Here is a 27,318-nt window from a genome sequence, read left to right on the forward strand (position 1 = left end):
GATCCCTGCTGACCACACTTCACTAGCTCTCAGACCCCAGGCAGAGGTAGTTGCTTGTCCCTTCCTCTCCCCACCTCCACCCTTGCCTCTGAGAGGCAGAAGGAGCCCAAGTTGCAGTTGGCTCCCTGGGGGACAGGGATGGGGGCAGAAGAGGGGTTCAGGTAGGCTGAGATGGAGGTGGCTGGGTTGGACATGCGAAAGGATCACCCTGTGACAGGGTGTGTGGGAATGAGGCCAGAACAGGCCATCCTTGGGGGCAGGGCCCACAGGCTGCTCCAGGAAGTTCCTGGTTTTCCACTGGAGCCAAGCAAGCTCTCCTGCTTACCAGGCTCAGGCCCCAGCTTCTGACCACCCATGAGCTGCTGGTCCCTCAGTCCAGCTCCCTCTACAGTGGCTGTGGCAAAACCCCATAGAGGTCGAGAGGTTGCAGCCCGAGGGTTCCAGCATCGTCACAGCTTCCCCCCTGGGGAAGCTCCATATGCAACTCCACTTAACTCTCACAAGAACCAAACAAGGCAAGAGTTAACCTCCCCATTTTATAGACGAGGCAACTGAGGGCTTGCCCGAAGTCACATGACCAGAGTGTTCCTGATTCAGGATTGGAACCCAGCCTTAGATCCCAGTCCCCACTCTGGCCCCCCTAGCCTGCACACCACCCCCTCCCCATTGCCCAGCATCCCTCTGTGGAAGAATGACCAGCAGAAGCTGTGCTTTGGTCTGTGAAGGTCAATGTCTTTACTTCTAAAGCATACATTGGACTCACTATATATTAACATCAAAAGGGGCTATCTAAAATGGAGTCGTTCTTTTTAAAAACTCAAATCCTCACATTTTTAGATAAGATCCAAAATGACATGAAATTAAACTATACAATGTTATGAACAGTATAACAACTGCTTTTAGAAAGCAAAATGAAAGGAAAAAAAGAAAATGAGCACTTGGGACTGTTGTCAGCCTGGGTTCCATGTCTTTTGAGGCATTGTGACTAAGGCCAGCACCGAGGGGAAGGACTGCCCCTCTCTGCAGGCACAGGAAGGGAATCCAGTCAGAGGAGGTGGACGTGGGCTTTTCAGACTTCTGAAGGTGACAGCGGGATGAGGCAGGTCTCCCTGTTCCTCTGGGATTTTGGGGTGGGCACTGATTAAAGTCTCCTTTTAAGACCCACATCCTGGGAGGGGGCTAGGGAGAGGGCAGGGGCAGAGCTGGGTTCAGAAGAATCATTTTGACAGTAAACATCTTCTGGCCTTCTTGAGAAGAGCCCCAGCCATCAAGTGGTAACAGCTGACTCCTGCTGGTTTCCTTAACAACCCTCTTCCCCTGCCCACTCCCTATCCAGGACACCCAAGGCTCCATGAGCCCTGTGGGTAGTCGGAGACCTAGGGGTATCCTAAAAGGACCCGAGGGAGAACACTGGTCTTGGAAATAGCTGGATGTTGTCCAGAGCATCTTGGGAGCACAAGACCCCTGGAGTACAGGCCAGCAGCCAGACCGGTGGGGGAGGGGGCCCAGGGGCTGGGAGGGCACTGTGGGGTCAGAGGCATTCCCATGGTCCTTTTACCTCCCCTACCCTGGGTACCCAGGCATAGTCTTGGCCCTGAGGCAGGGCTGGGGTGAGCTGATTAGGGCCACGCCCTTGAGGCTTTGGTTCACACAATTTGATTCTTGAGTGAGGGAGTGACACTTGTTCTCATCCACTGGGAAGATGAAGGGCTTGGCCCTTCCTCCTCCTGGGCACCAGGGGGTCTAACAATCCCCTCCTTTCACATCAGCAGTTCTGTCTGGCTGAGGGCACATTCCCCACCTGCACTTGGAACTCTGCGGCAAAGGTGGGAGGGGCGCTTCTAAAACGCTGGGATGAGTCCTCGGGGCAAAGGCTGCCTGTCCTCCTTTCCCTGGGGACAGCACTGTTCCTGGCTGTCGGGGTAAGAGCTTCTCTGCCTCCTCCCTTCTGGCTGGGCCAATCGCTCTCCAAGCAGACCCGGCCCACAGGTGTGCAGCACTCCTGTGTATCTCGCCTGTCAGAACCCTGGAGGGCAGGTTGCCCCTGGCTGAAGTTGACAGAGGGGCCTGGGCCTCACAGGTTGCCTTCCTGGCCCCAGGATTCCCTCCTGGAGTTAGCCTTCCCCTTCAAACAGCAACCTGAAGGGGGCCACTCTGCACCCATGCCCTCCCGTGACCCTCCTCTTTCCTAACCTATTTGCTTTCTCTAGAGAGGCTGAAAGGTTTGGGAAGGTTGGGCTAGCACCACCCCCTCCTTGGGGTGGAGAGAGGACAGTTCGACTTCCAGCCTGGTTCCATTGAGAAAAGGGAGGCTGAGGTCTCTCAAGAGAGCGAATCCTGTAAGGGGAAAGAGGTTGGCGGGATCAAGACCAACCACGGCCACCTGCCCCCCCACCCCCTCCAGGCCGGTACCAGGGGTGCCAGGCACCCACACCCTCCACCTGCCCGGGTGCCCTTTCATCCTGACACCCAGGGCCAGGTCCGAGGATGGGCGCGAGGAGGCCGGGCCGGGCCCAGCAGGGGCCGCAGCGGGGACTCAGGGCAGGCAGGCGGCTACCTGGTAGGCGCCCTCGGCCGCGGCGGCCGCGGCGCTGTGCTGCGCGCTGTGCTCCTGCAGCAGGGCCACGTCCAGGAAGCGCTCGCCGCACCACACGCACTTGAACTGCTGCTCGCGGGCGTGCACGCCCTGGTGCTTGTTGAGGTGCTCGCGCTGCTTGAAGGCCTTGTCACAGTTGGGGCACTTGTAGGGCTTCTCGCCCGTGTGCACCCTCCGGTGCCGCTGCAGGTCGGAGGCGTACTTGAAGCGCTTGTCGCAGTCAGGGCACTTGAGCGGCTTCTCGCGGGCCGGGTCGCAGCGGTGCTGCACGAACTCGGAGGACGAGAAGAAGCGGCGCTCGCACAGGGTGCAGCGCAGGGGCTTCTCGGCCGCCGAGCAGTGGGCCAGCTGGTGCTTCTGCAGGGCCGAGGCCCGCTTGTAGGCCTTGTGGCACACTGGGCACTTGAAGGGCCGCTCGGCCGCACCCGGCAGGCACTTGTGCCGCAGCAGCTCGGCCGACTGGTCGAAGCCCTTCTGGCACACGGGGCACTTGAAGAGGGTCTCAAGGGTGTGCACGTGCTGGTGGTAGAGCAGGTGGCTGGGCTGCCCGAAGCCCTTCTCACACAGGCCGCACTTGAAGGGCTCCTCGGCCTTGTGCGTGCGCCGGTGCCGCATGAGCGCGTACTGCTGCTTGAAGCCCATGGGGCACAGGTCGCACTTGAAGGGCCGCTCGGCGCTGTGCGTGCGCTCGTGCTGCCGCAGGTCCGACGGCCGCTTGAAGGCCTTCTGGCACTCGCCGCAGCGGAAGGGCCGCTCCCCGCTCGGCGTGCATGGGTGCTGCAGCAGCTCCGACGACTCCTTGAAGTGCAGCTCACACACGTTGCAGCGGAACAGGTGGTGCTCGCCCGAATGCGCGTACATGTGACGCACCAGGTGCGAGCGGTGCTTGAAGGTCTTCTCGCACACTGCGCACTTGTACGGCCGCTCTGAGCTGTGCGTGCGCTTGTGGTGCACCAGATGGGACGACTGGCTGAAGCTCTTGTCGCACAGCGTGCACTTGTAGGGCTTCTCGCCCGTGTGGATGCGCTCGTGCCGCGAGAGCTCCGACAGGTGCTTGAAGGGCTTCTGGCAGATGGGGCAGCTGTAGGGCTTGTCGGCCGACTCCGCCGGGGCCACGGCAGGCGGAGGCGGGGGTGCCGGGGGCAGGGAGGGGGCGGCGGTGGCCTCGGGCTCTGCTGCCTCGGCGGGCTTGTAGGTCTTCTCGCAGATGGAACATTTCACAAGGCCCCCGGTGCCGCTGTGGGCGCTGTGGTGCTGCGCCAGCGACGTGAGCAGCGAGAAGCCCATCTTGCAGACGCCGCAGACGAAAGGTTTCTGCTCGGCCTGCACGCACTGGTGCTCCAGCAAGTCGGTAGCCTGGTGGAAGATTTTAAGACACTGCGTGCACTGGAACGAGCGGTCATGGCCCGCCAGGCACTGGTGCTCATGTGGGCTGGACAGGTGCGCCAGGTCGTGACCACACACACCACACTTGGGGCCCGGCTCCCCCGCGGCCTGCAGGGGCACGTGCTGCGGGGGCTGCAGGCCTGGCTCAGGCTGCAGGAGGATGCCATAGACCGCGCAGCCCAGCGGGTTCTCAGCCGTGCCTGGGGGCAGCGTGTGCTCCGCCAGGGCCGGCGGGGGTTCAGCATGGTGCTGCGGCTGTGGGGGCTGAGGCTGCTGCGGCTGCGTCTGCGGCGGCTGCTGCCAGCTCTCCGACATGCTTGGGAAGATGAAACAGGGTTTGGAGAGTAGTGGCTTCAGTTTCCCTGCTTAAGGTGACCCACACCAAAGAGAGAAGCTGCCCAGGATCAAGGGTGGAGGAGGACCTCGGACAAGGCACGGAGCTGGACTGGTCAGGCGGTCCAAGTCATTCACCAAGACAGACTACAAGGCTGTGCCTACAGGACGGGGGTCTTCGGGCAGGGTGCCAGGAGTGGCAGGGAGGCTCTAAAGAGAAGAAAGAAATCGTGAGCTTGAGGCAGACACACACAGCTGTTCCCCGGGCCTCTCCCTGGTCTGCCTGGACTCACATTGACATAAAAAACATCAGGGAAGTGAAGGGGGCTCTGGGCTGGGAGATCTTCACTTGCTGGCAAAGCAATTCCTCCAGTAACGGGGATAGTGGCTGTCTCCAGGCCCACCCAACCTCAGTTCCCCATCCCTTGGCCAGGCATCCCAGTCTCCCAGCTTACTGCCAACCCGCTTCCATTAGCTGTCTCACAAGTGACAGTCTGGGGTGATCTCCCCACAATACAAAGAAGTCACAAGTTCTGTTCATGCTCCCAGGAAAGAAGGAGGGAAAGACTGACCGGTGAGGGCCTTGGTGCACAAAACAAGAATTTTAATAACATAACCTTTTTTTATGTGTGTGCGAAACACTTCTTATTTGGAAGCCTAATACAGAAGATAGATAAAACCAGAGAAGCTCTGGTTGAACCTACAGGGTTGAGGCCTCCCTGTAGACCTGCCAGCTCCTCTCTGGTCGCTGCCCTGAATTTCGACCTAGGACACAACTGCTCATAAGAACAGACTGTAGATCTAAAGGGCCAGACCTCCCAGATCTGAAGGCCCCTCAGTCAATCAATATTTAAAACACCTGCATGGAATGGAGGCCCATCTCAGAAAACTTCTCCTGTGAGGGGCTGGCCCATACCTCTCTCAATTGTCCCCAGGTCCTCCCCCCTGACTGTGCCTATTCTCTCTTCACACAATAAGGGGGATGGTTTCGCAGGGACCTGAGCCAATGCCTGATGAGGATGAGACCCACAGACCCACACAGCCTTGATGGCTACTTGGCAGAAGTTCCCCAGGCTAGTCATCTCCCAGAGCACCAAAAAAAAAAAAAAAAGCCTTAAATCCTCTTAATATGATAGTGTCAAGGCTTGCAGGAAATGTAAGCAATTTTGAGTTTGCCTCTGCAATGTGGGATGTAGCATGCTAACCATCCCTGTCACCTTTCCGGAGACAACCCTGTTCCCTTGCTCCAAGTCTGTAACACTGGATAATCCATGGAAAGTAAAGACCACCCAGCCCAGGCAAATCTCTAACTCACCACTTTGTGGCAGCATAAGGTAATGACAGCGAGAGGGAGGAACTTTCAGAATCAGATGCAACCCGCTTTCAGGTTCCCAGCTCCTCTGCTTCTAACATTGAAAAGTTTCTAAGTTTTCTCCGGATGAAAAGAGTAGGAAGGGGATGCCTACACAAGCCAGCCTGGCCTCTAACTGTTCTGCCAAAGAAACGTAAGAGTCAGGCTAAAAACTGTCAGCCTCAGCATCTTTCCGGGAAGGGAAGAAGTGAAGAAGCTGCTGCTCCGAGTGGAGGCAGCAGGTTGCATGAGCCAGCAGGTACCGAAGCCTCCCCAGGAAAGAGGGAAGCAGGACTACGCTGAGCCTGGTCTAGGTCAGACTGCGCCAACCCAACTGTTTTTTGTTGTTTTTTTTTTTTGTTTTCTCCTGGCATGAATGGCTCCCAGACCCAGGGTCCCCAGCCCCGGGCCCCCAGGTCCGCTGCCCATTCCGGCCCCCCCACTCCAGGAAGGTGCGGTCAGGAGGCCTCTCTGATCACTCAGCAAAGAGGATGAGAGACTAGGGTTAGGGAGGCACGGGGAGGCCCCCACCTGCGCCCCACCCCAGCCCTTCCTCTTCCTTGGGAAACCAACCGAATGAAAGCCGATCACCTCCCCGCCGGCACTGCCCGCCGGCCCAGCTGGGCTGCCTCCTGTCAGCCCTTGCCGAGAAATGGCCAGGACGCTGCGGCCCCGGCGCCGGACCTGCGGGCGAGTGGGCCCGAAAAAGGGCCCAGGGCTGCAGGCCGGGCCCGGGAGGTAGCTGCGTGTCGAGGTCGGCCTGGGCCGCCCAAGAGCTCAGGAGGCCGCCGGGTCGGGCCGGAGGTGGGGTTGGGGGGGGTACTGCCGGGCCAGCTGGGGAAGGGGTGCGGCGGGCGCGGGAGTGGCCCCCAGACGCGGCCCCGGGCGCCCCGCCGCTCACCTGCTCCGGGCCGCCCGCGGGTCAGGCGCGGGGCGAGTGGCGACTGGCTGCTCTCTCAGCCGCCCCTTTATTCCGACTCCATCCGCGGCAGCGCGGCCTACGCGCGCTGCCAATCCCCGGCCTCGCGTAGCGGCGGCTGCCGGCCCGGGGGCGGGGAACGGGCTAGCGGCGGCCGGAATCGAGGAAGCGACGTGCGCGGCCGGGATAGCGGGGCCGGGGCGGAGGAGCGCCGGGAGGGCGGGCGGACGGAACGATGGCCTTGCAGAGACCGGCGGACAGGCGGGCGGCGCGGGGGCCAGGGAGGCGGGGCCGGGGGAGGAGCGGCAGCCCGGGCGGCGGCGGCTGCGGGAGGAGCGGGCGGCACGCAGCGAGGCCGCCCCCTGCCGGGGACCCCGCGGCCGGGCCGGGTCGGACAGCCGGACGCTCTGGGTGGCTCTTCGGTCGCTCGGCCGGCACGTCTCAGCTGACCCAGGAAGGGCGCTCTGCTTCCGACCACTCTACTCGGCCTTCGGGGAGCGAGTTCCCAGGGCCCAGCCCACGGCCCGACCCCTGAGCCTGAGAGGAGAGCCCTCCTAGACCCTCTGATCTTCTGGAACGGACCCGCCTCTGACTGTTCAGCTCGCTCTTAGGGAAGGGGGCCCCCCGGAGCTCGGACTTTGGGCGGGGCTTGGGGAAGGGGCCCCGGGACCTCTAATTCCTGTCCGGACGACTAGGGCAAGGATCTCCGCTGGCTCTAGGGCTCTGACCTCTGACCCAGGGACCATCGGCTGCCGGGAGGTCCCGAGTTGCTGCAGACTGAGCAGCGGACAGAGAGAGGTCAGGACTCAGAGCGATCTCTGAAATGGGCACACGGAGGATGGCCGTGCCAGGAGGCTCCCAGCGGTCAAAGCGAGGCGAGCGGGCACGCAGCGTGGCCTGGGTGGGTACAATCTTTGCTCCGGTCCTGCCGGGCCCCGCCCCCGCCCCCCGCCCCGAGGCGGTGCTAATTTGTGCCCCGCCCCCGGGAGAGCACTTCCGGCGCAGAGGAATTCCGGGTGGGGTGAGGTTGCTTGCCGACCCTCTGTGCGGTCGTGAAGGTGGGTGACGGGGTTCCTCATGAGTGCGGCGCCCCTCGTGGGCTACAGCAGCAGCGGCTCCGAAGATGAGGCCGAGGCCGGGGACCGGGTTCGGCCGGGGGCTGAAGGCCGCAGTCGGTGAGGAGCGAGGAAGTCTTTCTGGGGAAGGGTGATTGGAGAGGGTCCGGAGCTGCTCGCGAGGGAAGGAAAAGGGACACGGGGTGGGGGGGGGGGGGGATATGGGGAAGGAGGACCAGACAGAGCCTCGGTGTGCCCCCACCTGGCTGGGTCAAGGTTAGGAGGCAGGAAACGGGGTGGGTTTGGGTCCAGCCTCGGGCGCCTGCCCACTCTGTCTCCTGGCACGCACCACTGTACCACCCCAGGTCTGTTTCCTCACTTGGAAAGTGTTTTCTTTAATCTGATAAATATTCATGGAGTACTCTCTCTGTGCCAGGCTGGGAACTGGGGACTCAGCAGTGAGCAAAGTAGGAAGTCTCCTACTTTGTGGAGGAGCTTCGGTTCTTAATTGCCAGGCCTGGTACCTGCTGAGTGCTTTTCCAGCAGCACTTTCGTTCATCTCACTTTATGGATGAGGAAACGGGAGGTCCACAGAGAGCATATTACCTGCCTAAGACCACAGAGCTAGGAAGTGTCACTCTGGCTCAGGCCTGTCCAGTTCAGTTCAGTTCACTTGCTCAGTCGTGTCCAACTCTGCAACCCCATGAATCTCAGCACACCGGGCCTCCCTATCCATCACCAACTTCCGGAGTTTACCCAAACTCATGTCCAATGAGTCAGTGATGCCATCCAGCCATCTCATCCTCTGTCGTCCCTTTCTCCTCCTGCCCCCAATCCCTCCACATATCACCACCTGCTCCTTTGTTTCCCACGGGGACCAGGTTCCTAGAAAGTCTGCTTCCAGGAGTTATTTACTCAGTCGTGTCTGATGCTTTGCAACCCCATGGACTGCAGCACCCCAGGCTTCCCTGTTCTTCACCATCTCCCCAAGCTCGCTCAAACTCATGTCCATTGAGTCGATGATGCCATCCAACCAACTCATCCTCTGTCATCCCCTTCTCCTTCCACCCTCAGTCTTTCCCAGCATCAGGGTCTTTTTCAATGAGTCAGCTCTTCACATCAAGTCGCCATAGTATTGGAACTTTAGCTTCAGCATTAGTCCTTCCAATGAATATTCAGGGTTGATTTCCTTTAGGATTGGCTGGTTTGATCTCCTTGCAGTCCAGGAGACTTTCAAGAGTCTTCTCCAGTACCACACTTTAGAAGTATCAATTCTTCAGCACTCAGCCTTCTTTAACGTCCAACTCTCACATCTGTACATGACTACTGGAAAAACCATAACTTTGTTGGGAGACATCAATGAAAGAGTGTTGGGGAAAGAGCTTTGTGGCTATCTAATGGCACTTGGTGAGAAATAGACATGCAGAGTCGCCCTGTACAGGGGGTTACAACTTTCCTCATGTGTACAGACAGAGAATGTAGGGAGCTAACTGGGCTTATTTTCTTCTCCTCTTGCAGGGGCCAGAGCCCGCTTCCCGGCCAGAGGTTGCCAGTACCCGACAGTGTGCTGCGCATGTTTGCCGGCACTGAGGAGGGGCCTGTGGATGACAGTGCACAACATGGGGGCCGGGTGCGCACCTTTCCCCATGAGCGTGGCAACTGGGCCTCCCACGTCTACGTGCCTTGTAAGTGATGCCTGAGAGGCACGTGGCTGACACTGACAAGGTGCCTCTTATGGGAGGAAGCTGGCCCCAACCAGGAGGAAGCCAGAAACCTCAGCTTCTGACACTGGTAGTGAGAAGGAGATCAACTCAACAGAGAGAGGGCGACTTCAAGAACTAGGGAATTTTTCTGTTACACTTGATTTTAGTTTTGAATTCATTGCCTGAAATATATATATATATATTTTTTATTAACCCGGTGAATACTGTTCTCTCTGCTCGTGGGGATGTGGCCGCAGGAGGGTCTAGGGCAGAGTGTCAAGGCCATCGCAGAGTGTAACTGTTGCTAGTACTTTGTTTCTAAGAGGGCTGTAGGTGTGCTGGCTTCAAGTCCCCACCCTAGCCCTGATGAGTGAGTGGCAGGCAGAAAAAGCCCAGGCTTCAGAGTCTGACCTCACTCCACTACCTGCTACTCTGGGTGCTCCTTAGTTAAGTTGCTAGACTTCTCAGCGCCCCACTTTCCTTCTCTCTAAAATGGGGACAGTAGTAATACCTATATGGGGACAGTAAAACACCTCGAGGACTTCTGTGACAATTAAATGAGATCATCAATGTCAAGTTCTTAGCACAATACATAGAGTACATGGAGGCTCTTACTACTTTGTGTTAGATCAGGTAAATTCTTAGAACCTCCATTTCCCCATCCACAGATTGGGAATGATTCTCTATATTCCCTATTCCACTGGAAGTGAAGTGAAGTCACTCAGTCGTGTCCGACTCTTTGTGACCCTGTGGACTGTAGCCTACCAGGCTCCTCTGTCCATGGGATTTTCCAAGCAAGAGTACTGGAGTGGGTTGCCATTTCCTTCTGCAGAGGATCTTCCCGACCCAGGGATCAAACCCAGGTGTCCTGCATTATAGGCAGACGCTTTACCATCTGAGCCACTAGGGAAGTCTTGAAGTGAAAGTTGCTCAGTTGTGGCACTTCCATTCCACGGGGCATTTGGGCAAATTGAGTAACTCATCAGGTGTGAGCAGATTGTTAACCATGGAGCTCTAGTCATATAAAAAGATCTGTGAACATACAGTGGTGTCTTTCTTGTGTTTTTTGTCTTTCTAAACAATTAGGAATATTCTACATGTCTGTCAGGAGATTCTAGATGTCTAATAAATGTCTGATTAAAGAAATGCACTGTTTCTAGTCTAAGGATGGGTTACTGTGGAGCCATAATCATGAGCTTGCCTTCTGTAATGAGAGGAAGACTGTCCAACATGTAGTGTTACATGGAGAAAGCTCGGGGAAGAACTGCATGCCCTTATCTTTTCTAACAAATAAAATATATACATTGTCACAGCACTGAGAAAAGCTGTGGAAATAAGCATCATGTTTGACAGTCTTTGTCTCTAGAGTAGTGGTCTTGAAAGTGGGGTATGTGCCCTGAGGGAGAGATCAAGGTGGCCTCTTAGAAAGAAAAGCATTAAGACTTTTTAATTTATTTCTCTTTATCTCATCTTTTTAAGTTTCTACTCTGCAGAGTGTACATTTTATAACATGATTTTCCAGTGGAGCGCATGTTTGTAATTTATATAAATGTACATTGACTGTAGGTATGTGTACAAGCTCGTTTGACGGCATGTGTGATCACAGTAGTTTGGATTCCCCTGCTTTAGATGTGGACTTCGAGGACCCTTGCTTTCTCTGTCACATATTTCTCTTTTTACTCGAATTCTTTTCAAAAAGCATATGTATGTATATGTATCAGTTCAGTTCAGTTCAGTTGCTCAGTCGTGTCCACCTCTTTGTGACCCCGTGGCCTGCAGCACGCCAGGCCTCCCTGTCCATCACCAACTTCCGGAGCTTACTCAAACTCATGTCCATTGAGTCAATGATGCCATCCAACCATCTCATCCTCTTCTGTCCGTTTCTCCTCCTGCCTTCAATCTCTGCCAGCATCAGGGTCTTTTCAGATGAGTCAGTTCTTTGCAACAGGTGGCCAAAGTATTGGAGTTTCAGCTTCAGCATCAGTCCTTCCAATGAATATTCATGGTTGATTTCCTTTAGGATGAACTGGTTGGATCTCCTTGCAGTCCAAGAGACTCTCAAGAATCTTCTCCAACACCACAGTTCAAAAGCATCAGTTCTTTGGCACTCAGCTTTCTTCACCCAACTGTCACATCCATACATGACTACTGGAAAAACCATAGCTTTGACTAGACGGACCTTTGTTGGCAAAGTAATGGCTCTGCTTTTTAATATGCTGTCTAGGTTGGTCACAACTTTTCTTCCAGGGAGCAAGCTATATGTGTATTCTATAACCATAAATACATATTAAAATATGATTAGAATACATAGACATTGGCTGGGCTTCCCAGGCAGCTCAGTGGTAAGGAATCCACCTGCCAGTGCACGAGACGCAGGTTGGATCCCCGGGTCGGGAAGATCCCCTGGAGAAGGAAATGGCAACCTGCTCCAGTAGTCTTGCCTGGAAAATTCCATGGACAGAGGAGCCTGGCAGGCTACAGTCCATGGGGTCGAAGAGTCGGACACAACTTAGTGACTAAACAAGAAGATATTGGCTGCCCTCAAAGTAACTTTCTCCTAAAACCTAGAGTAACAAAAGCCTTTCTCTGCTCCTGGCCATTATGTGGCCATCCTGCTAAGAGAATGGCCCTCCCTCTCCACTCTTTCCCTCCAGACGAAGCCGGGGAGGAGTTCCTGGACCTGCTTGACGCACTGCTGTGCCACGCACAGACATACGTCCCCCGGCTGGTGAGGATGGAAACCTTCCACCTCAGCCTGTCCCAGAGCGTGGTTCTGCGCCACCACTGGATCCTCCCCTTCGTGCAGGCTCTGAAAGACCGAGTGGCCTCCTTCCAGAGGTGAGTGTCCTGTGCTTCTCTCTGCCTCTCCTCTCCTTCCCCTCCAAGGCTCCTCTTCCCATCCCAAGTTCCCATGGGAATGGACCTGTGGGATGGTGTTACCCCAGCAAGCAGGCCAGACCTAAAGGCTAGCGCACTGAGTATCTCCCAGAGCTGCGCCCTGTACACGTCATCCCGTGTGACTTTGATGTATGAAACAGAACCCGTAAGATGTATATAGATAAGAAGAGATTTATTACAGGTATTGGCTTATGCAGTTACGGAAGCCAAGAAGCCCACTGTCTGCCATCTACAAGGAGAGAACCAGAGGAGCTGCTTTTGTAATTCAGTTTGATTTCAAAGTCCTAACAGGGGACTGGTGATGTAAGTCCTAATACGAGCCTGAAAGCCTGAAAACTAGGAGTAGGAGAAGGGTAGGAGAAGATCGATGTCTCAATTCATGCAGGGAAGGGGAGTTTGTCCTTCCTCTGCCTTTCTGTTCCATTCAAGCCCTCAGCACGTTGGATAACACCCACCTGTTGAGGAAGGCCGTTTGCTTTACTCAGTTCATCAGTTCAAATGTCCGTCTTTCCAGAAACACCCTCACAGACAAACCCCAAGATAATGGCTTACCAACTCTCTGGGCATCCCTTAGATCAGGTTAGCACATAAAATTAACCATCACCAGTCTACCCCTTCTCGACTTGACACTTACGTGCATCTTCTTAAACCATACTTAATCTCTAAATGAAGACTACAGCAAGGTCATAACTCTGCCTAACATGATACAACGTCCATTGTGCTTCTGAAAATGCACTAGTCCCTTTCCCAGAAGCGGGGGTAAGGTTCTTGAGCAATGTTTTTGCTCTTCTAATCACCCCTAACTTGAATGTGTACACACATGCTCAGTCGTGTCCAACTCTTTGTGACCCCATGGACTGTAGCCCGCCAAGCTCCTCTCTCCATGGCATTTCTCAGGCAAAAATACTGCAGTGGTTTGCCATCTCCTCCTCCAGGGGATCTTCCCAACCTAGGGATCAAACCTGTGTCTCCTGCATTGGCAGGTGGATTATTTTACCACTGAGCCACCCAGGAAGCTCATAACTTGAATACAGTTAGCAACACTTAAATACTAAAATAAAGTCATTACATCTTATATTATGTGATAAGGGAGTAAGAGAAGAAAACAAAGATATTTGCTTAAAATATGTACAGGCAAGTCTTGTTTTATTATGTTTTGCTGACAGCAGTTTTTAACAAACTGAAGGTTTGTGGCAGCCCTGCATTGAGCAAGTCGGTCAGCATCGCGTTCCAGTGTTTGCTCTTGTGTCTATCATATTTTGGTAATTCTTGCAATATTTCAAACTTTCTCATTATCCTTATATTTGTCATAGTGATATTTGATGTTATTATAATTGTTTTGGGGTGCCAGGAGCCACACCCATATAAGAGGGCAGACAATTGATAAATGTGAATGTTCTGACTGCTCCACCGACCAGCCATTCCCCCGCATCTCTCTCCCTCCCCTTGGGCCTCCCTAATTCCCTGAGATACAACAGTATTGAAATTAATAACCTTATGCTAGCCTCTTAAGTGTTTAAGTGAAAGGAAGGGTCATGTGTCTCTCACTTTAAATTAAAAGCCAAAAATGATTAAGCCTAGTGAGGAAGGCATGTCAAAAGTGCAAGGAGACTGGAAGCTAGGCCTCTTGTCCCTGTTAGCCAAGTTGTGACTGAAAAGGGAAAGTTCTTGATGGAAATCAAAAGTGTTCCTCCAGCGAATGCAGGAACGATAAAGCAAAAGAGCCTGGAGAAAGTTTTAGTGGTCTGGACAGATGATGAAACCGGCCACAGCATTCCCTTCAGCCAAAGCCTGATTCAGAGCAAGGCCCTAACTCTTCAATTCTGTGAAGGCTGAGAGAGGGGAGGAAGCTGCAGAAAAGTCTGAAGCTGACAGAGGTCGGTTCATGAGGTTTAAGGTAAGAAGCCATCTCCATAACATGAAAGCGTGAGATGAAGCTGCAAGTGCTCATGTAGATACTGCCGCAAATTACCCAGAAGATCTAGCTAAGATCATTAATGAAGGTGGCCACACCAAGCAACAGATTTTTCAGTGTAGATGAAAGAGCCTTCTATTGGAAGAAGATGCCAGCTAGGATTTTCATAGCCTGAAAGGGGGTGTCAGAGCTTAGCCTCACAGCTTCATAGACCAGGCTGACTTTCTTGTTAGGGGCCAATACAGTTGGTGATTTTAAGTTTAATCCAATGCTCATTTGCTATTTCAAAAATCCTAGGGCCCTTAAGAATTATGCTAAATCTACTCTGCTGATGCTCTGTTAATGTAACAACAAAGCCTGGATGCCAGCACATCTGTAGACAACCTGGTTTACTGAATATTTCAAGCCCACTGTTGAGACAACCAGCTCAGAAAAAAGATTCCTATTAAAATATTACTGCTCAGTGACAATGCACCTGGAGACCCAAGAGCTCTGATAGAGATGTGAAAGTGAAGTCGCTCAGTCGTGCCCGAATCTTAATGACCCCATGGACTGCAGCCTACCAGGCTCCTCCGTCCATGGGATTTTCCAGGCAAGAGTACTGGAGTGGGGTGCCATCACCTTCTCCGCACTTTAGTGAAGTATTCACTTTATTGCCGTGTTCTAGATCCAAACTCACAGTGTCCCTGAGGTGTCCTGTATTTATACTCACAGATGTATTCATAAAATAAGGAAATTCTCATGATGATTACAGTCCTCATTGTTGTAACTGGTCACATGATTGCAGCTGATATTTACAGTTACCTTCTGCTTCCTAGCTCTCTATTCCCTTTGCCTTTGGCAAACACCTCAGGTGGTTATGGTTCTTTACCTGGGGTAGCGACCCAAACCTTTATTTCTGAAGGGTCGGGGCCATACTAGTGCTGCTTGGGTTGGCCGGTGTACTTTTCCACTGGCCGGAGTCAGTGGGCATGGTTAATACTAAAAGATCTAACAGCAGATCTCCTGTATCCCAGGCGTCCTCTGCCTTATCTCCATCATGGAGTTCTAGTCCAGTTTCCCCTTGGTAGTCAGGATCAAGGACCCCAGCCAGCACTGGAACTCTTTGTTGATTCAAAGGTACAGGAGCCCAAAGTGGGAAGTCTTGTTTTAAAAAAATATTATTTATTTGGCTGTACTGTCTTAGTTGCGGCATGTAGGATCAGTTCCCCAACCAGGAATCAAACGCTGGCCCCCTGCACTGGGAGTGTGAAGTCTTAGCTACTGGACCACCAAGGTGGCAAGTCAACTTCCAGTTCAATGAAAGCACTATGTCTCCTATGGGAAGTATTCCTCCCTCTGGAACTAAGACCTCTGGGCTATCAGAGCATGAAGTTGTGGGAACAGAAAGTAAACATTTTGCTAATGGATCACTCATATTAGTGGTTCCACTCCCATTTCCACCCCTTGATTCCTGGCCCCGTGAATCCTGGCTACGGGAGAATCAGCACCATATGTGTCTGCTGATTCAGAGCAGATGCAGATAGCGTGGGTTGTGTTATAGAATAAAGTAAATGAAAAGTAATAGTCACTCAGTTGTGGTCGACTCTTTGCAACCCCATGGACTGTAGCCTGCTAGGCTCCTCTGTCCATGGAATTTTCCAGGCAAGAATATTGGAGTGGGTTGCCATTCCTTTCTCCAGGGGATCTTCCCAACTCAGGAGTCAAAGCCGTGTCTCCTGCGTTGCAGGTGGATTCTTTACCATCTAAGCAACCAGGGAAGCCCTGGAGAATACTGGAGTGGGTAGCTCCAGGGGATAGTCCCAACCCAGGAATCCCGCATTGCAGGCAGCTTCTTTACCATCTGAGCTACATGGGAAGCCCCCTGTTGTTGCTTAGCCGGGGTCAGAATTGTCTTTTTTTTTAACCTACAAGGAAAAAATTGGCCCTTCAGTTCAGTTCAGTTCAGTTCAGTCGCTCAGTCGTATCCGACTCTTTGTAACCCCATGAATCGCAGCACGCCAGGCCTCCCTGTCCATCACCAACTCCTGGAGTTCACTCAGACTCAGGTCCATCGAGTCAGTGATGCCATCCAGCCATCTCATCCTCTGTTGTCCCCTTTTCCTCTTGCCCCCAATCCCTCCCAGCATCAGAGTCTTTTCCAATGAGTCAACTCTTCCAATGAGGTGGCCAAAGTACTAGAGTTTCAGCTTTAGCATCATTCCTTCCAAAGAACACCCAGGACTGATCTCCTTTAGGATGGACTGGTTGGATCTCCTTGCAGTCCAAGGGACTCTCAAGAGTTGTCTCCAATGCCACAGTTCAAAAGCATCAATTCTTCAGTGCTCAGCTTTCTTCACAGTCCAACTCTCACATCCATACATGACTACTGGAAAAACCATAGCCTTGACTAGACGGACCTTTGTTGGCCCTTAAGTCATCTATTAACACCAACCTGATGATGTCTTTCTCAGTTCCCATCAGTAAAGCTGAGATAGTCTCAAATTGCTTATCAAAATCAACTGTTCTTAATAAAGTAAAATTTTTGCTAGCATCTGAATGAAGCTATGGGTTACTTGGACTCAGCGATTATTTAAGGTCTTGCCCAGCTCCTGTATTTTAGGGTTGAGTTTACCACCTGTATAACAGGAAGGACAATACTACATGTGAAATGAGTTAACTATAGTTTCAAAGTGATGTTTTTTTAATATATAAACTGTTTTCTCTAAAAATATTTTTCTTATCATTTTTCCTGAAATGCAGTTCTTCTGAATTTCAGATTCTGCTTTACTGCCGACCAGATAAAGATTTACACCAATCAAGAGAAAACCAGGTGGGTCGCCCTGTTCTGCCCCCATTTGTTCCCAGAAGAGGATTCTTTGCAGTAAAGACTTGAGAGGGGCCTTGTCTGTCTCATTTTTTTGGTTTGTTTGTGTTTTAACCAGCTCTATGACTACCAAGGCAGTTGTCCCCAAATCTGAACCTTTCATTAAGAAAAATAACTCCGGGAGCATGAGAGGAGGAGCAGAGGTAGAGATTAACATCTTGGTTTAGTGGGAAAAGCCTGAGACTCAAAACAACCCTGGGTGCCTGCCCAGCTGTCTCCAATTTAACATTGAGCTCATACCTTCAACCTCTGTGACCTGCCATTTCCAAGCTGTCACAGGCATGCCCGGACACATCTATCAATGGGCAGTTGTGAGGCTCAATGAGTTTTATAAAAGCATTCAAGGATGAGATGAACAAAAGAAATTGTTATTAACAGGGCTTCAAACCAAACATCCTTGTCAGATCCACTCGCTGAGTTGCCTTCTGCTCTCAGCACCTCTGAGAGGATGGCTCATTCCTTCATTCTGCAAAATTGGTTCAGCACGTCCTGGTGCCAGGGACTTGCTGTACACTGCAGATCAGCAATGAAAAGGTCAGCACAGTCCTTGCTCTTTGGGGTCTCACGTTCTGCAGGGGGAGATAAACAAACAAGGAAGTGAGACTGTTAGAAACTACTGTGTGATATGAGTCTGGATCATGCAGCCAAGGACGGCCCTAGGGAGCTGGCATTTGCCAGCAACCTAAGGATGAGAAGTAATGAGCCTTGGGAAACGCTGCTGAGAGAGCCTCCAGGCAGAGGACACAGCCGAGGAGGTGGTCTAAGGAGGAAGGAGCCTGGCTTGTTTGAGGAGCCAATGAAGCAGAACCTGGGGAGCAAGTGGGAGAGCGGGAGGAGATGAGTCAGTCCGGGTTAGCTCCTACCAGGCCTTCAAGGGCAAGGTCAGGAGTTTTCAGGGTCATGGAAGCCACTGGAGGGATCTGCACAGAGACATGATCCAAGTTATGTTTGTAACTGTCGGTCTGGCCCAATCATGTCTGTGGCTCTCTGGTGGAGACAAGATGTAAAGGAGGTTGGATGCACGGAGAGAGGAGACAGGTGTCACCATCCAGGTGAGGTGCCAAGGGTGTCCTGACTCAGGGTGATGGCAGTGCAAGGGCCAAGAAGCAAGACACATTCCTGATACACTGCAGGTAGAATCAACCAGAATCAGCAGTGAGTCCGGTCTATGCACTGTAAGGGGAAGAACCAAAGTAGATGCCTGGACTTGGGGTTTGAACAGCTGGGTAAATAAATGGTCCTACTTCCCGAGATGGGAAACACTGGTGGGAGGAAAATCCGTTTTGCTTTGTTCCCAGTAAATGTTGCCACCGATGATACCCCCGGGTACCCGTGGGTGGAAAAGGTACATACACAGTCAAGCAAACAGGAGAGGTGCCAGCCAGAGATGGAAATGTGGGAGCCATCGGGCTGTGTGGTACTGAAACCAGGGCTGGGGTGGGGGCCAGGGGCACACGGAGCAGATCCAAGGCCTGAGGGCTGGGCTCTGCAACCCTTGACCATTTAGAGGCTGGAAAGAAGAGAGGGCGGCAGAGGAGACTGAACCGGAGGCCAGAGGCAGGGTCACACCAGGACCGTGCAGTGGGTGGTCTCGGAGCCAAGAGGGAAAAAATGGGTTTCAGGGGGAGAGGAACCAGCTGTGTCAGACCCTGCTGAGAGGCCAAGGTGAGGCCGGAGAAGTGTCCATCAAGTGCAATAACCGGAGGTGGGCGGCAGCTTTGATGGGAGCTGGCTGAACATGGAGGGGCAGGAGAGACAGCGGAGGGAGACAGAGCATCTGAACATCAAGTCTGACTGAGGATGGAATGGGAACTGGCTGAGAAATCGGGCTCAAAGGAGGGGTTTTCAGGATGAGAGAGTGCTCAGAATTCCCTGGCGGTCTAGTGGTTAGGACTCTGAATTTCCACTGCAGGAGGCATGGGTTTGATCTCCAGTTGGGGGAACTAAGATCCCACATGATGTGCTGCGGGGCCAAAAATAAATAAGAGAATAAAGATGAGAGTGTGCTACTAGGAGGGAGTCAGTGCCAGAGAGGGAAGCCCTGGAGAAAGGGACCCACCTGGGAGTGATGATGGTGAGCCTGGGCACAGAAGCATCGGGTCCGTAGACTTGGCAGCGGCAGATGAAGATGGTCCTTCAGGGGATCTTAGACCCTAGGGAAAGAGGGGAGGTGAGCGATTAGAGCTAGGGGAGGATGGGAGAGCCAGCTTGGTGAGTAGGGCAGTGAACTGAGTTCATGACCCAGACCTCCCGGCTTCCTTCTGTCGCATCCTCTGCCCTCCTCACGGCTGGTTTACATTTTCAGCGGCCGTGTCTCACACCCATGTTGTCTCCACTGCTGTCTCCCTCCAGGACCTTTGTTGGGCTCGAGGTCACCTCAGGGCACGCCCACTTCCTGGACCTGGTTGCAGAGGTAGACAGGGTCATGGAGGAGTTTGACCTCAGCACTTTCTACCAGGTAATCAAGGGGCATCTTTTTTCCTCTCCACCAACCCATCTCTACTAGGAATAAAACCAGCCTTAAAGCAACCCTTGCAGAACCCTCCAGAACTTTCCCAGGGGAAGTGTCCATTCTGCTGGCCCTCAGAGGACCCACACCCCTGGGGAGTACAGAGTCGGATGTTGGGTCAGATACTGCCCAGCCAAAGTCCAGCATTTCTTACAAATCTTCTGTTACCTCTTCAGTACGCTTGACGAGATCTATGCCTTCGATTCTGATGTATCCATGCTTATCTTTATATTTTTTAGAAGTAGCTTTCCCTAGTATTTTTTAGTCACGTCGACACTCCACATAGAGTCCAAGCTTCACATCCCTTCCTGTGCCTTACCCCATGCCCTCCAGGGGAGCTTGAACCTACCCAGGTCGAATATTATGGCCATAAAGGGCCAGTGGTTTTGCTTGATATATTCTTTTAAAGTCATGCTGTGATATAGAAGTATGAATTTGAATGGAGATAATTTATAGTTTTATCATAACTTTAGATATTTCGGGTTTTGTTCACCTTAAAAAGTATGTCATCTATTGAAATCTTTTACATCAGAAAACATTAAATCTGGGACATGGGTTCTCTTCCATGTCCCAGATGTAAGGACTCAATGTTAGGACATGTAAAGGACAGCCTCTGAGAACAGGACTGTCTTAGCTCAGGCTGCCATAGCCAGATACCAGAGACTGGATGACTTAAACAATAGAATTTTTATTTTCTCACAATTCTGGAGCCTAGAAGCCTGAAACCAAGGTGCCATCATGGTCATTTTCTGGTGAGGCCTCCTTTCTTGGCTTGTCGATGGCCATCTTCCCATTGTGGCCTCACTCGATGGAAAGAGAGAGGGAGGAGCCATCTGCCGCCTCTTACGTGGGCACTAACCCCCTCACGAGGGCCCCACCTTCGTGACCTCAGCTAAACCCAGTTATCTCCCAAGGGCCCCTTCTCCAAATACCATCACCTTGGGGATTAAGACTTTAATATATGAATTGGGATGGAGGGTGGAGGACACACAATTCAGTCCATAGCAAGGACCAGCCCAGGGCTATTGTATCTATCCGTGGAGACACTTGGGATCAACACCAAGGATCTAGTCTCCGTGGATCAGGTCAGGGATCTAGCAGGGATACTGGGATAACTCTTGTCGCCGAGCTCTTGTGATGTCTGCCACGGCATCCAGGTGACCGCCTGCCTCCCTGCTGTTCCTCTGCAGGACCCCTCCTTCCACATCAGCCTGGCCTGGTGCGTGGGTGATGCGCGTCTCCAGATGGAAGGGCCGTGCCTGCAGGAACTACAGGTGAATTCCCGGCGCGAGAGCCGGGCAGGTGGTGAACTCCGGAAGTAATGCTGTGGAAGGTGGGGGGCGGGAAGGGGGCTGACAAGCCCTGAGGATTAGGCCCGCAAACCGGAATCCCTGGGAGATAACCGGCTGGAGAGACCCACACCACCCCCTGCTCCTCTCAGACCAGCAGCAGGGCACCACCTGGGAGCTTATTAGCGACACCCACTCTCTCGCCCCAACCCAGACCTAAGCAGTCAGATGTTAACAAGATGTCTGGGGATTTGTGTGCGCGTTAAAACTGGAGACGCCCTGCCCGAGAACAGTGCCGACTCCCCAAGTCCACAGCCCCTCGCCCAGAGGTCAAAGGCTCGGGTGCTCACCGGGGCCCGGGAGGGGCTGGAAATGAGTGAAACGTGCCAGGTGTCCAGAACGTCCACCCTCACAGCCTTCTCATCTTGTGATAAGCCGGGGGTAACTTTCACTTTCCCATCAGTGCCCTCAGAGGAGCTGATACTCACCTCTCAGAAAGGAGACGGTGGGGAGCTGCCGTGCAGGAATGTGGGCCTTGTGTTGCAAGCACTTGTTTTTCAAGAAAAGCCAGAAACCTAGATTTTTTTTTTTTAATGTGTAATCACCCTATTTTCAAATGTTGGCCACCAGTATGTATTTTTTAAGAAAATATTGTTTGAGCCAAAGGAAACACATGCAGGCGGGAGACAGCCCCTGGGCCATTATCAGGTAGCCACATCTGCTCTTGGCCTGATCACACTGGAGGCGGCAAGGACCTCTGGGCTCCGGCTCCAGCAGACCCAGGTCCCAAGCCTGGTTTTATTGGATTCTGTGATCCAGGTCTCTGAGCATCCATTTCCTCATCTGCCAAGGTGGGAATGATAGCACTGACCTCACAGAATAGCAGAGCTGATTAGACAAGGTAGCCTAACCTGTGAAGGATTTCAATAGGCTGGCTTTGTTCACAGTGCCGTCTGGGTCCCTGATTCCCCTTAACACGACTGTCCTCTCCTGGCTCCTGCTTTTAAGGGAATCGTGGATGAGTTTGAAGACTCCGAGATGCTGCTGCGTGCATATGCCGAGCAGATCCGCTGCAAGTCTGGGAACAAATTCTTCTCGATGCCTTTGAAGTGAGCACCAGAGGCCCTCATTGTCCTGGGCCCCTCTGCAGCCAGACAAAGTTGGAAGAACCCACTCAGATCGCTGGGGCTGCTGCCAGCCCTCCACTGGGGGGCCTGGCCAGAGGAGGCGCAGCTGCTTGGGGTGCTCTCCGGAGCTGGTTGTCTTTTGGCCCCTTTGGGTTGCAGGTCGGGCACCGCTGCATTGTGGTCTTTCCCAGAAATCACCAGTAGAGGGCAGCCTGGGCTTCCTAGTTCTAGGTCTGTGGTGGTTATGCAGAAAAGCAAAACAAAACAAAAAATGGGGGTCACTTGGTGAGCCCACCCGTACTCAGTCAGAACCCCCATGGTAGTCCCACCAACAAAGGGCCCCTCCCCAATACCCCCTTGGGCTGTCTGCATTTGGATGCCATTGGCCCCCAGACGAGGGCTTTTTGAAGCCATCATGCCCTGTCTCATCTCTGCTCAGGCCTGACAAAGGGTGCTTCCACAGGCCTGTCATGCTCCCTCCTTGAAGCGGTGTAGCTTTTATTTATTTATTTTTAGTCTCACCCCCTCCTATGCCAGTGGAGGCCATCTCAGGGCCAGGGCCCAGGGTGCTAATTTGTGGTTTAGCATCAGTTTTCTCCATTCCTTCCTCCCACTCACCCCCAGCCAGGTGCCTGGGGAGACTTGAGCAGATGTTTCATCTTGGCCTGACTGGTGGCTTTAAGCCAGGCCTCCAACGCTCTGACCTCTGGCTTCCCATCAGCTTCCCAAAGAAGCTGAGAGGCACCTTCCCCAGGCAGAGCTCTCTTTCTGCCGCCTCCGGCTGCCTGCTGCGGCCTGTGGGCGTTCTGGGGGCACTCGGAGAAAGGGCCAGGGCTTGCACAGGGGTTTTTGTTTTCCTTGAGCCCTCACCAGAGCCAAGGGCCAGTCCCCTCTCCAGCTGCCACCTGGATTTCTAGTGATGGCGGAAGAGACACTTTTATGTTTTAGTTTTAAATTATGTTCAGCAAATAAAACTTAGGGTTTTTATTTTGGACTCTGTTTTGGACTGCTTCTGTTCAACCAGGTGCAAAAATGACTAAAAAAAATTACTTTCCTCTGCCCCCATCTTCTCTAGCCTGCTTCATGGTGGGAATGTACTCTTGGGAGTCTCCGTTATGACCTCGTAAGGTGGCCATGAGAAGCCTTGACGATGCATCAGTACAGGGTGCAGGCACCTGGCCTGCCAGGCCTGCTTGCCAGAGGGGGGCACCTGGACCAAGGCATAAGCACAGACATCTAGACACGATCCTGCTGCGACACTTCCGGAATCCTTTCTAGAACCCTCTCATCTTTTCCTCCCAGGAACCCCCTGGAGAGTAAACCAGGTAGGAGTGACTATTCTGCTTTTCCAGAAAAGCAGGTTCCATGAATTGCCTGGGGTCACATGAGAAGTCAGACGAGGCCCTAACCTCAGTGCTGTCCTTTGCAGCCTGCCAGGCCCACTCTCCCTGCTCCAGCCCAGACCACCCTCTTTCCCCTGGGAAGGATGTAGGGCCTGTGGTTCTGGTTCCCACTCTCCTTCCTGCACCTCTGAATCTCCCTCCTGGCCTCTTCGTGAGGCCAGCTTCCAATCTCCAGCCTGGAGAGACCCAGGAAATCACATTCTGTGCCTTCTTCCCCAAGCCCTCTGCATGGAGCTGCTGATTCAACCAGGATTGGCCAGTCAGGTCTGCTGGCTTTTGAGGTCACACAGGCTGGAGAGGGAGATGCAGGCCAGCCTTCCTGGCAATTCCGCTGTACAGCCAGTGCTTACTGACACCTGCTCCATGCCAGCGCCTGACCTGGGCAGCTGAGTGAATCAGCCTCCTCCAACCCACTGGATGCTTATGAGGGGGTGGGGCCGACTGGGTGCAGAGAACACCCATTCCCATCTGGGAGATGCAAGCAAAACCACCCAATTTCCTGCAGGTTCCAGTTTCAGGATAGAGACCAGCATCTCACAAGGCGGGTATTGAGGGCGTGGACCACCTGATCCTCCTCATCAGGGCCCTAAAGCCTCCGTCTCAGGCACTCCTTCTTCCTGGGAGGGCCCCCCTCAGCCCCCACCCACACCCCCCATGTCATGTAGCATCACCATTAACAAACCCAGGGGGACTGACTGACTGCCCGGCCCCCTGGGGGAGGATGTGGTGCAAGGATGGAATTAGAGTGCGGCATCTTTGAGAGATGGGCCAAGATCAATAACCGGCTCTTCGAGGGAGAATGGAGGTGGTGATGGAGGAAGCAGGAGATTCACCGAGGGGGAGGGGCGGCGGGCGGCAGGGCTTGGCGGGCGCCCAGACCCTGAGTGCGCCGCTGGAGAGGCTGCGATCGGGCGCCGCGCTGACAGTGCAGAAGCAGCTGGGGCTCTTCCATAAGAGGAGATGTGTTCAGGAGACAGGAGGCGAGACCAGAGCCAGCTGGGGTCCACCCCTCGGCAGGCCGGCTCGGAATAAAGACACGCTCTCGAGGGGGGTTTTATCACACCAGGGAGGGTGCAAAATCAACACATCTGTCCTTAGATGTTCCCCACAGGGCAGGGAAATCATCATCTCCCGGCCTGTTTGGCCCCCTTCCACCTGGCACTCTCTTCTCTCCACACGCCTCTCCAGACCACCCCAGCTTTGTTTCCAAGGAAGAGGGAAATTACCCCAGCTTGTTTGTTTATTCCCAGTCTCGGTACCAGGAGCCCCAAGGGGCCCACAGCAGGACGGCCAGGGGTTGGGGGTGGGGGCTCCAGGCCTGCCTTTCCTTTACTGAAAGGAGGGATCTTGGCCTCTACCTGAGCCAGAACCTGCCTTTTACAAATAAGGAGGTTGACCCCAAAAGGGGAGCTCCCCCGCTCAAGATGGCCCAGTAAATAAAAGTTTTAAAAAGGTTGCACAGTAAATAAATTTGTGCTGGGCCAGAACCTCTGGCCTGGCTTTGGATCCAGAGCTATTTGTATAACCTCTCACACCCCAGCAGGGTCTCAGAATGAAACTGTGCTGTGAAATGAGGTGTCTGGGATTTAATTCAAAAAGATTCCGGGACAAAAATGAGGGGAGGGTTAGGGGCTAGATGAAAAGATTGAGGCAAGATGTGGGTAGTGTTTCAAAGCTGGGTGACTGAGAATAGATCGATGTATATATATAGAACTGAGTCACTTTGCTGTACACCTGAAATTAACATGACACTCTTAACCAACTATACTCCAATTAAAAAAAAAAAAAAAAAAACTAGGTGACTGAAAGGTTGGAGTTCACTCAGTCCCACTGGTCCCCTCAGGCCTTGGGGTCTGGCCAGAGCCCCAGAACTGCAGACCTCTGTGATGGGTGCAGGTACAAACCTACCTTGGAGCCCTGAGGTACCTGTAGGGGCCAAAACCAGTCACTAGAGAGAAAACAATGACCAGCCCTGTCTGACCATGGGTAAGCAGACAGCGCTGCTTAGGATTCCTGGGCTCCCGTCCTTACTAGGTACCCTCTAAAGCAAGCCTTTTTTTTTTTTTTTAGTTTGCCAGTTGTGAATAAATATTATGAAAGATTGCAGTGCAATCAGTTAAATGGAGACAACCCTGTTGTCCATTTCTGATGACTATACTACATTTCCCAGAAGGAAATTTCAAAGTGAAAACTTTAGAAATCCATTTCCCAAACAAGGGACCCCACACAAAAGTTGGTGGAAATGGATGAAATTGTCCCCTTTGTCCAAACCTCGACTTCTTTTCCCTCAGGATGCTCGGTTCAACACCAGGTAATGTCCACCGTTGGTGCTGACCAAGATTCTTGCTTGACCAAACTTCAGTCACGTTCTCCTGAACCCTCTCCCTAACAAGGAACAGAGGTTGAGTTAGAACCCCAGGTTTCTCTGTTTGTAAGTGGAAAAGCACCATGTTCGAGAACATAGGGGCTTCTTGGGACTTCCCTGGGGATCCGGTGGCTGAGACTCTGCGTTCCCAACGGTGGGGTCCTGGGTTCCATCCCTGGTCAGGGAACTAGATCCCACATGCCACATCTAAGAATGAAAATGGACGATCTCGACTGCCACAACTAAGACCCGGTGCAGCCAAATTAATTAACTGTTTTTAAAAAAGCATTAGTTAAAAAAATAAACATGGGGGCTTGTTGATTGACTGAAACTGTCTTCATATTCCTGTGGACCACATGCTTCTACGGCCCTAGTACTGTCTGTTTCCACTGATAATACCTTACCCAAAACTCTAGAGCTAACACAGCCCCTCTTGGGGTTCCTGGAATCTGTTCAAATTAGTCTACCTAAGGGGAAGCCCTAGGGCAAAACATAACTCAAATTTCTGATGCATGATGGTCCACTTTTTTCACTTGCTATGAAGAAGCCAAAAAGCAGCTAAGTGATTCAAACTATTGAAGTTCTTTAACAATGTCTTCGGAAAATATTTTCTGACCCAGTAAACCCCATAGACCCCTTCCAGTGCCCGAGTCCCCCCTCCCAGCTCTCTATGACATCTGTCCTTCTCCCCAAAATGTCCTTCACCAACAGTGGACATGGGTTTGATCCCTGGTCTGGGAAGATTCCACATGCCATGGGGCAGATAAGCCCGTGCGCCACAACTACCAAAGCCTGTGCGCGGAGAGCCCACACCCCACAACAAGAGAAGCTACGGCAATGAGAAGCCTGTGCACCAGGAGTAGAGGGTAGCCACCGCTCGCCACAACTAGAGAAAGCCTATGCATAGCAGGGATACCCAGTGCAGCCAAATATAGATAATATGTTTTTTTTTTAACTTTCCTGATCTGCCAAATGAAAAGGGAAAGATTTATTGAAGAACTGAAGACTGTCCTGGAAGCATACTCTCCAGATTCCCCAACTGATGTCAACTTATCCCCTTACCAGTTGACCCTAGGGATGTTGCTCTTTGGTTTGGAAGGCAAAAGGGAACCCCATTTCTGAAGACCCTCAAGAGTCTCAGATGACCTTGATTCTCCCAGGAGGATGAGGGAAGTAAGAGAAAAGTTACCCAGGTCCTGTATTGAAAATTGTAAACAGCAAAGAGATGAGCTGGGCTGCCCACCTAATTGATGGCAATCTCCATCAATTAGAAACAGCGCAGTCAGAGCACCCGGGGCTGGACCTGACCTCCCTAACGGCCTCTGCTCTGACCACAAGCTTTGTAAATGGCCTCAGGCCAGAGCTCCATGACACATTACAGAGAAATAGTATTAACGGGCAAAATGCAAACTTGTCTGACTCCAGGCATTAGCCCAGCATTATGAAGATGGTATTTCCAGAAAATTGCAAGCTTAAGGCACTGCAGTTAAAACAGCTAGAAGGACCTGAAAACTTTTAATCTATGGCAAGCTCCAAAATCATGGTCCCCTCCTTCTGAAATTGTAGGAAAGAAGGACTTGAGTCTAGGAGTGGCGAGACCTCG

General features: G+C 52.8%; 2 protein-coding genes and 1 long non-coding RNA gene across 7 annotated transcripts; 1 reads left to right on the forward strand and 2 right to left on the reverse strand.

Moving 5' to 3' along the window:
* On the reverse strand, nt 712-6,843 carry ZNF319 (zinc finger protein 319). Of its 2 annotated transcripts, XM_018062058.1 has the most exons (3): nt 6,568-6,843; nt 2,558-4,525; nt 712-2,337 (listed from the first exon to the last, which is right to left on the reverse strand). In XM_018062058.1, exons 2-3 carry the CDS (start codon nt 4,295-4,297, stop codon nt 2,323-2,325), a joined length of 1,755 nt encoding a protein of 584 aa, XP_017917547.1. In that variant the 5' UTR covers nt 4,298-4,525; nt 6,568-6,843; the 3' UTR covers nt 712-2,322. The 2 variants fall into 2 exon arrangements, with proteins under 2 accessions (XP_017917547.1, XP_017917546.1); XM_018062057.1 differs by having other exon boundaries at nt 712-4,525.
* Nucleotides 6,978-25,123, forward strand: USB1 (U6 snRNA biogenesis phosphodiesterase 1). Of its 4 annotated transcripts, none has more exons than XM_018062062.1 (8): nt 6,978-7,486; nt 9,159-9,325; nt 11,998-12,181; nt 16,915-16,968; nt 19,375-19,480; nt 20,722-20,805; nt 21,829-21,929; nt 23,023-25,123. In XM_018062062.1, the coding sequence occupies exons 2-8, from the start codon at nt 9,214-9,216 to the stop codon at nt 23,072-23,074; spliced, it is 693 nt and encodes a 230-aa protein (XP_017917551.1). In that variant the 5' UTR covers nt 6,978-7,486; nt 9,159-9,213; the 3' UTR covers nt 23,075-25,123. The 4 variants fall into 4 exon arrangements, with proteins under 4 accessions (XP_017917551.1, XP_017917548.1, XP_017917549.1 ...); XM_018062059.1 differs by lacking the exon at nt 6,978-7,486 and adding an exon at nt 7,567-7,760; XM_018062060.1 differs by lacking the exons at nt 6,978-7,486; nt 23,023-25,123 and adding an exon at nt 7,567-7,760 and having other exon boundaries at nt 21,829-22,941.
* LOC108637972 lies at nt 16,976-19,368 on the reverse strand. The gene is made up of 3 exons (XR_001919456.1): nt 19,270-19,368; nt 19,082-19,175; nt 16,976-17,591 (listed from the first exon to the last, which is right to left on the reverse strand). It is a non-coding gene; the product is annotated as an uncharacterized LOC108637972 (long non-coding RNA).

Source organism: Capra hircus, chromosome 18, assembly GCF_001704415.2.
Source record: "Capra hircus breed San Clemente chromosome 18, ASM170441v1, whole genome shotgun sequence".
NCBI lineage: Eukaryota > Metazoa > Chordata > Mammalia > Artiodactyla > Bovidae > Capra > Capra hircus.

Coding starts and splice junctions, on each gene's coding strand:
- ZNF319 (XM_018062057.1), bottom strand. CDS start 4,297: ATGTCGGAGAGCTGGCAGCAGCCGCCGCAGACGCAGCCGCAGCAGCCT.
- USB1 (XM_018062059.1), top strand. CDS start 7,663: ATGAGTGCGGCGCCCCTCGTGGGCTACAGCAGCAGCGGCTCCGAAGAT. Junction 12,182..16,914: donor CGAGTGGCCTCCTTCCAGAG/GTGAGTGTCCTG, acceptor TCTGAATTTCAG/ATTCTGCTTTACTGCCGACC. Junction 20,806..21,828: donor CGTGCCTGCAGGAACTACAG/GTGAATTCCCGG, acceptor CCTGCTTTTAAG/GGAATCGTGGATGAGTTTGA.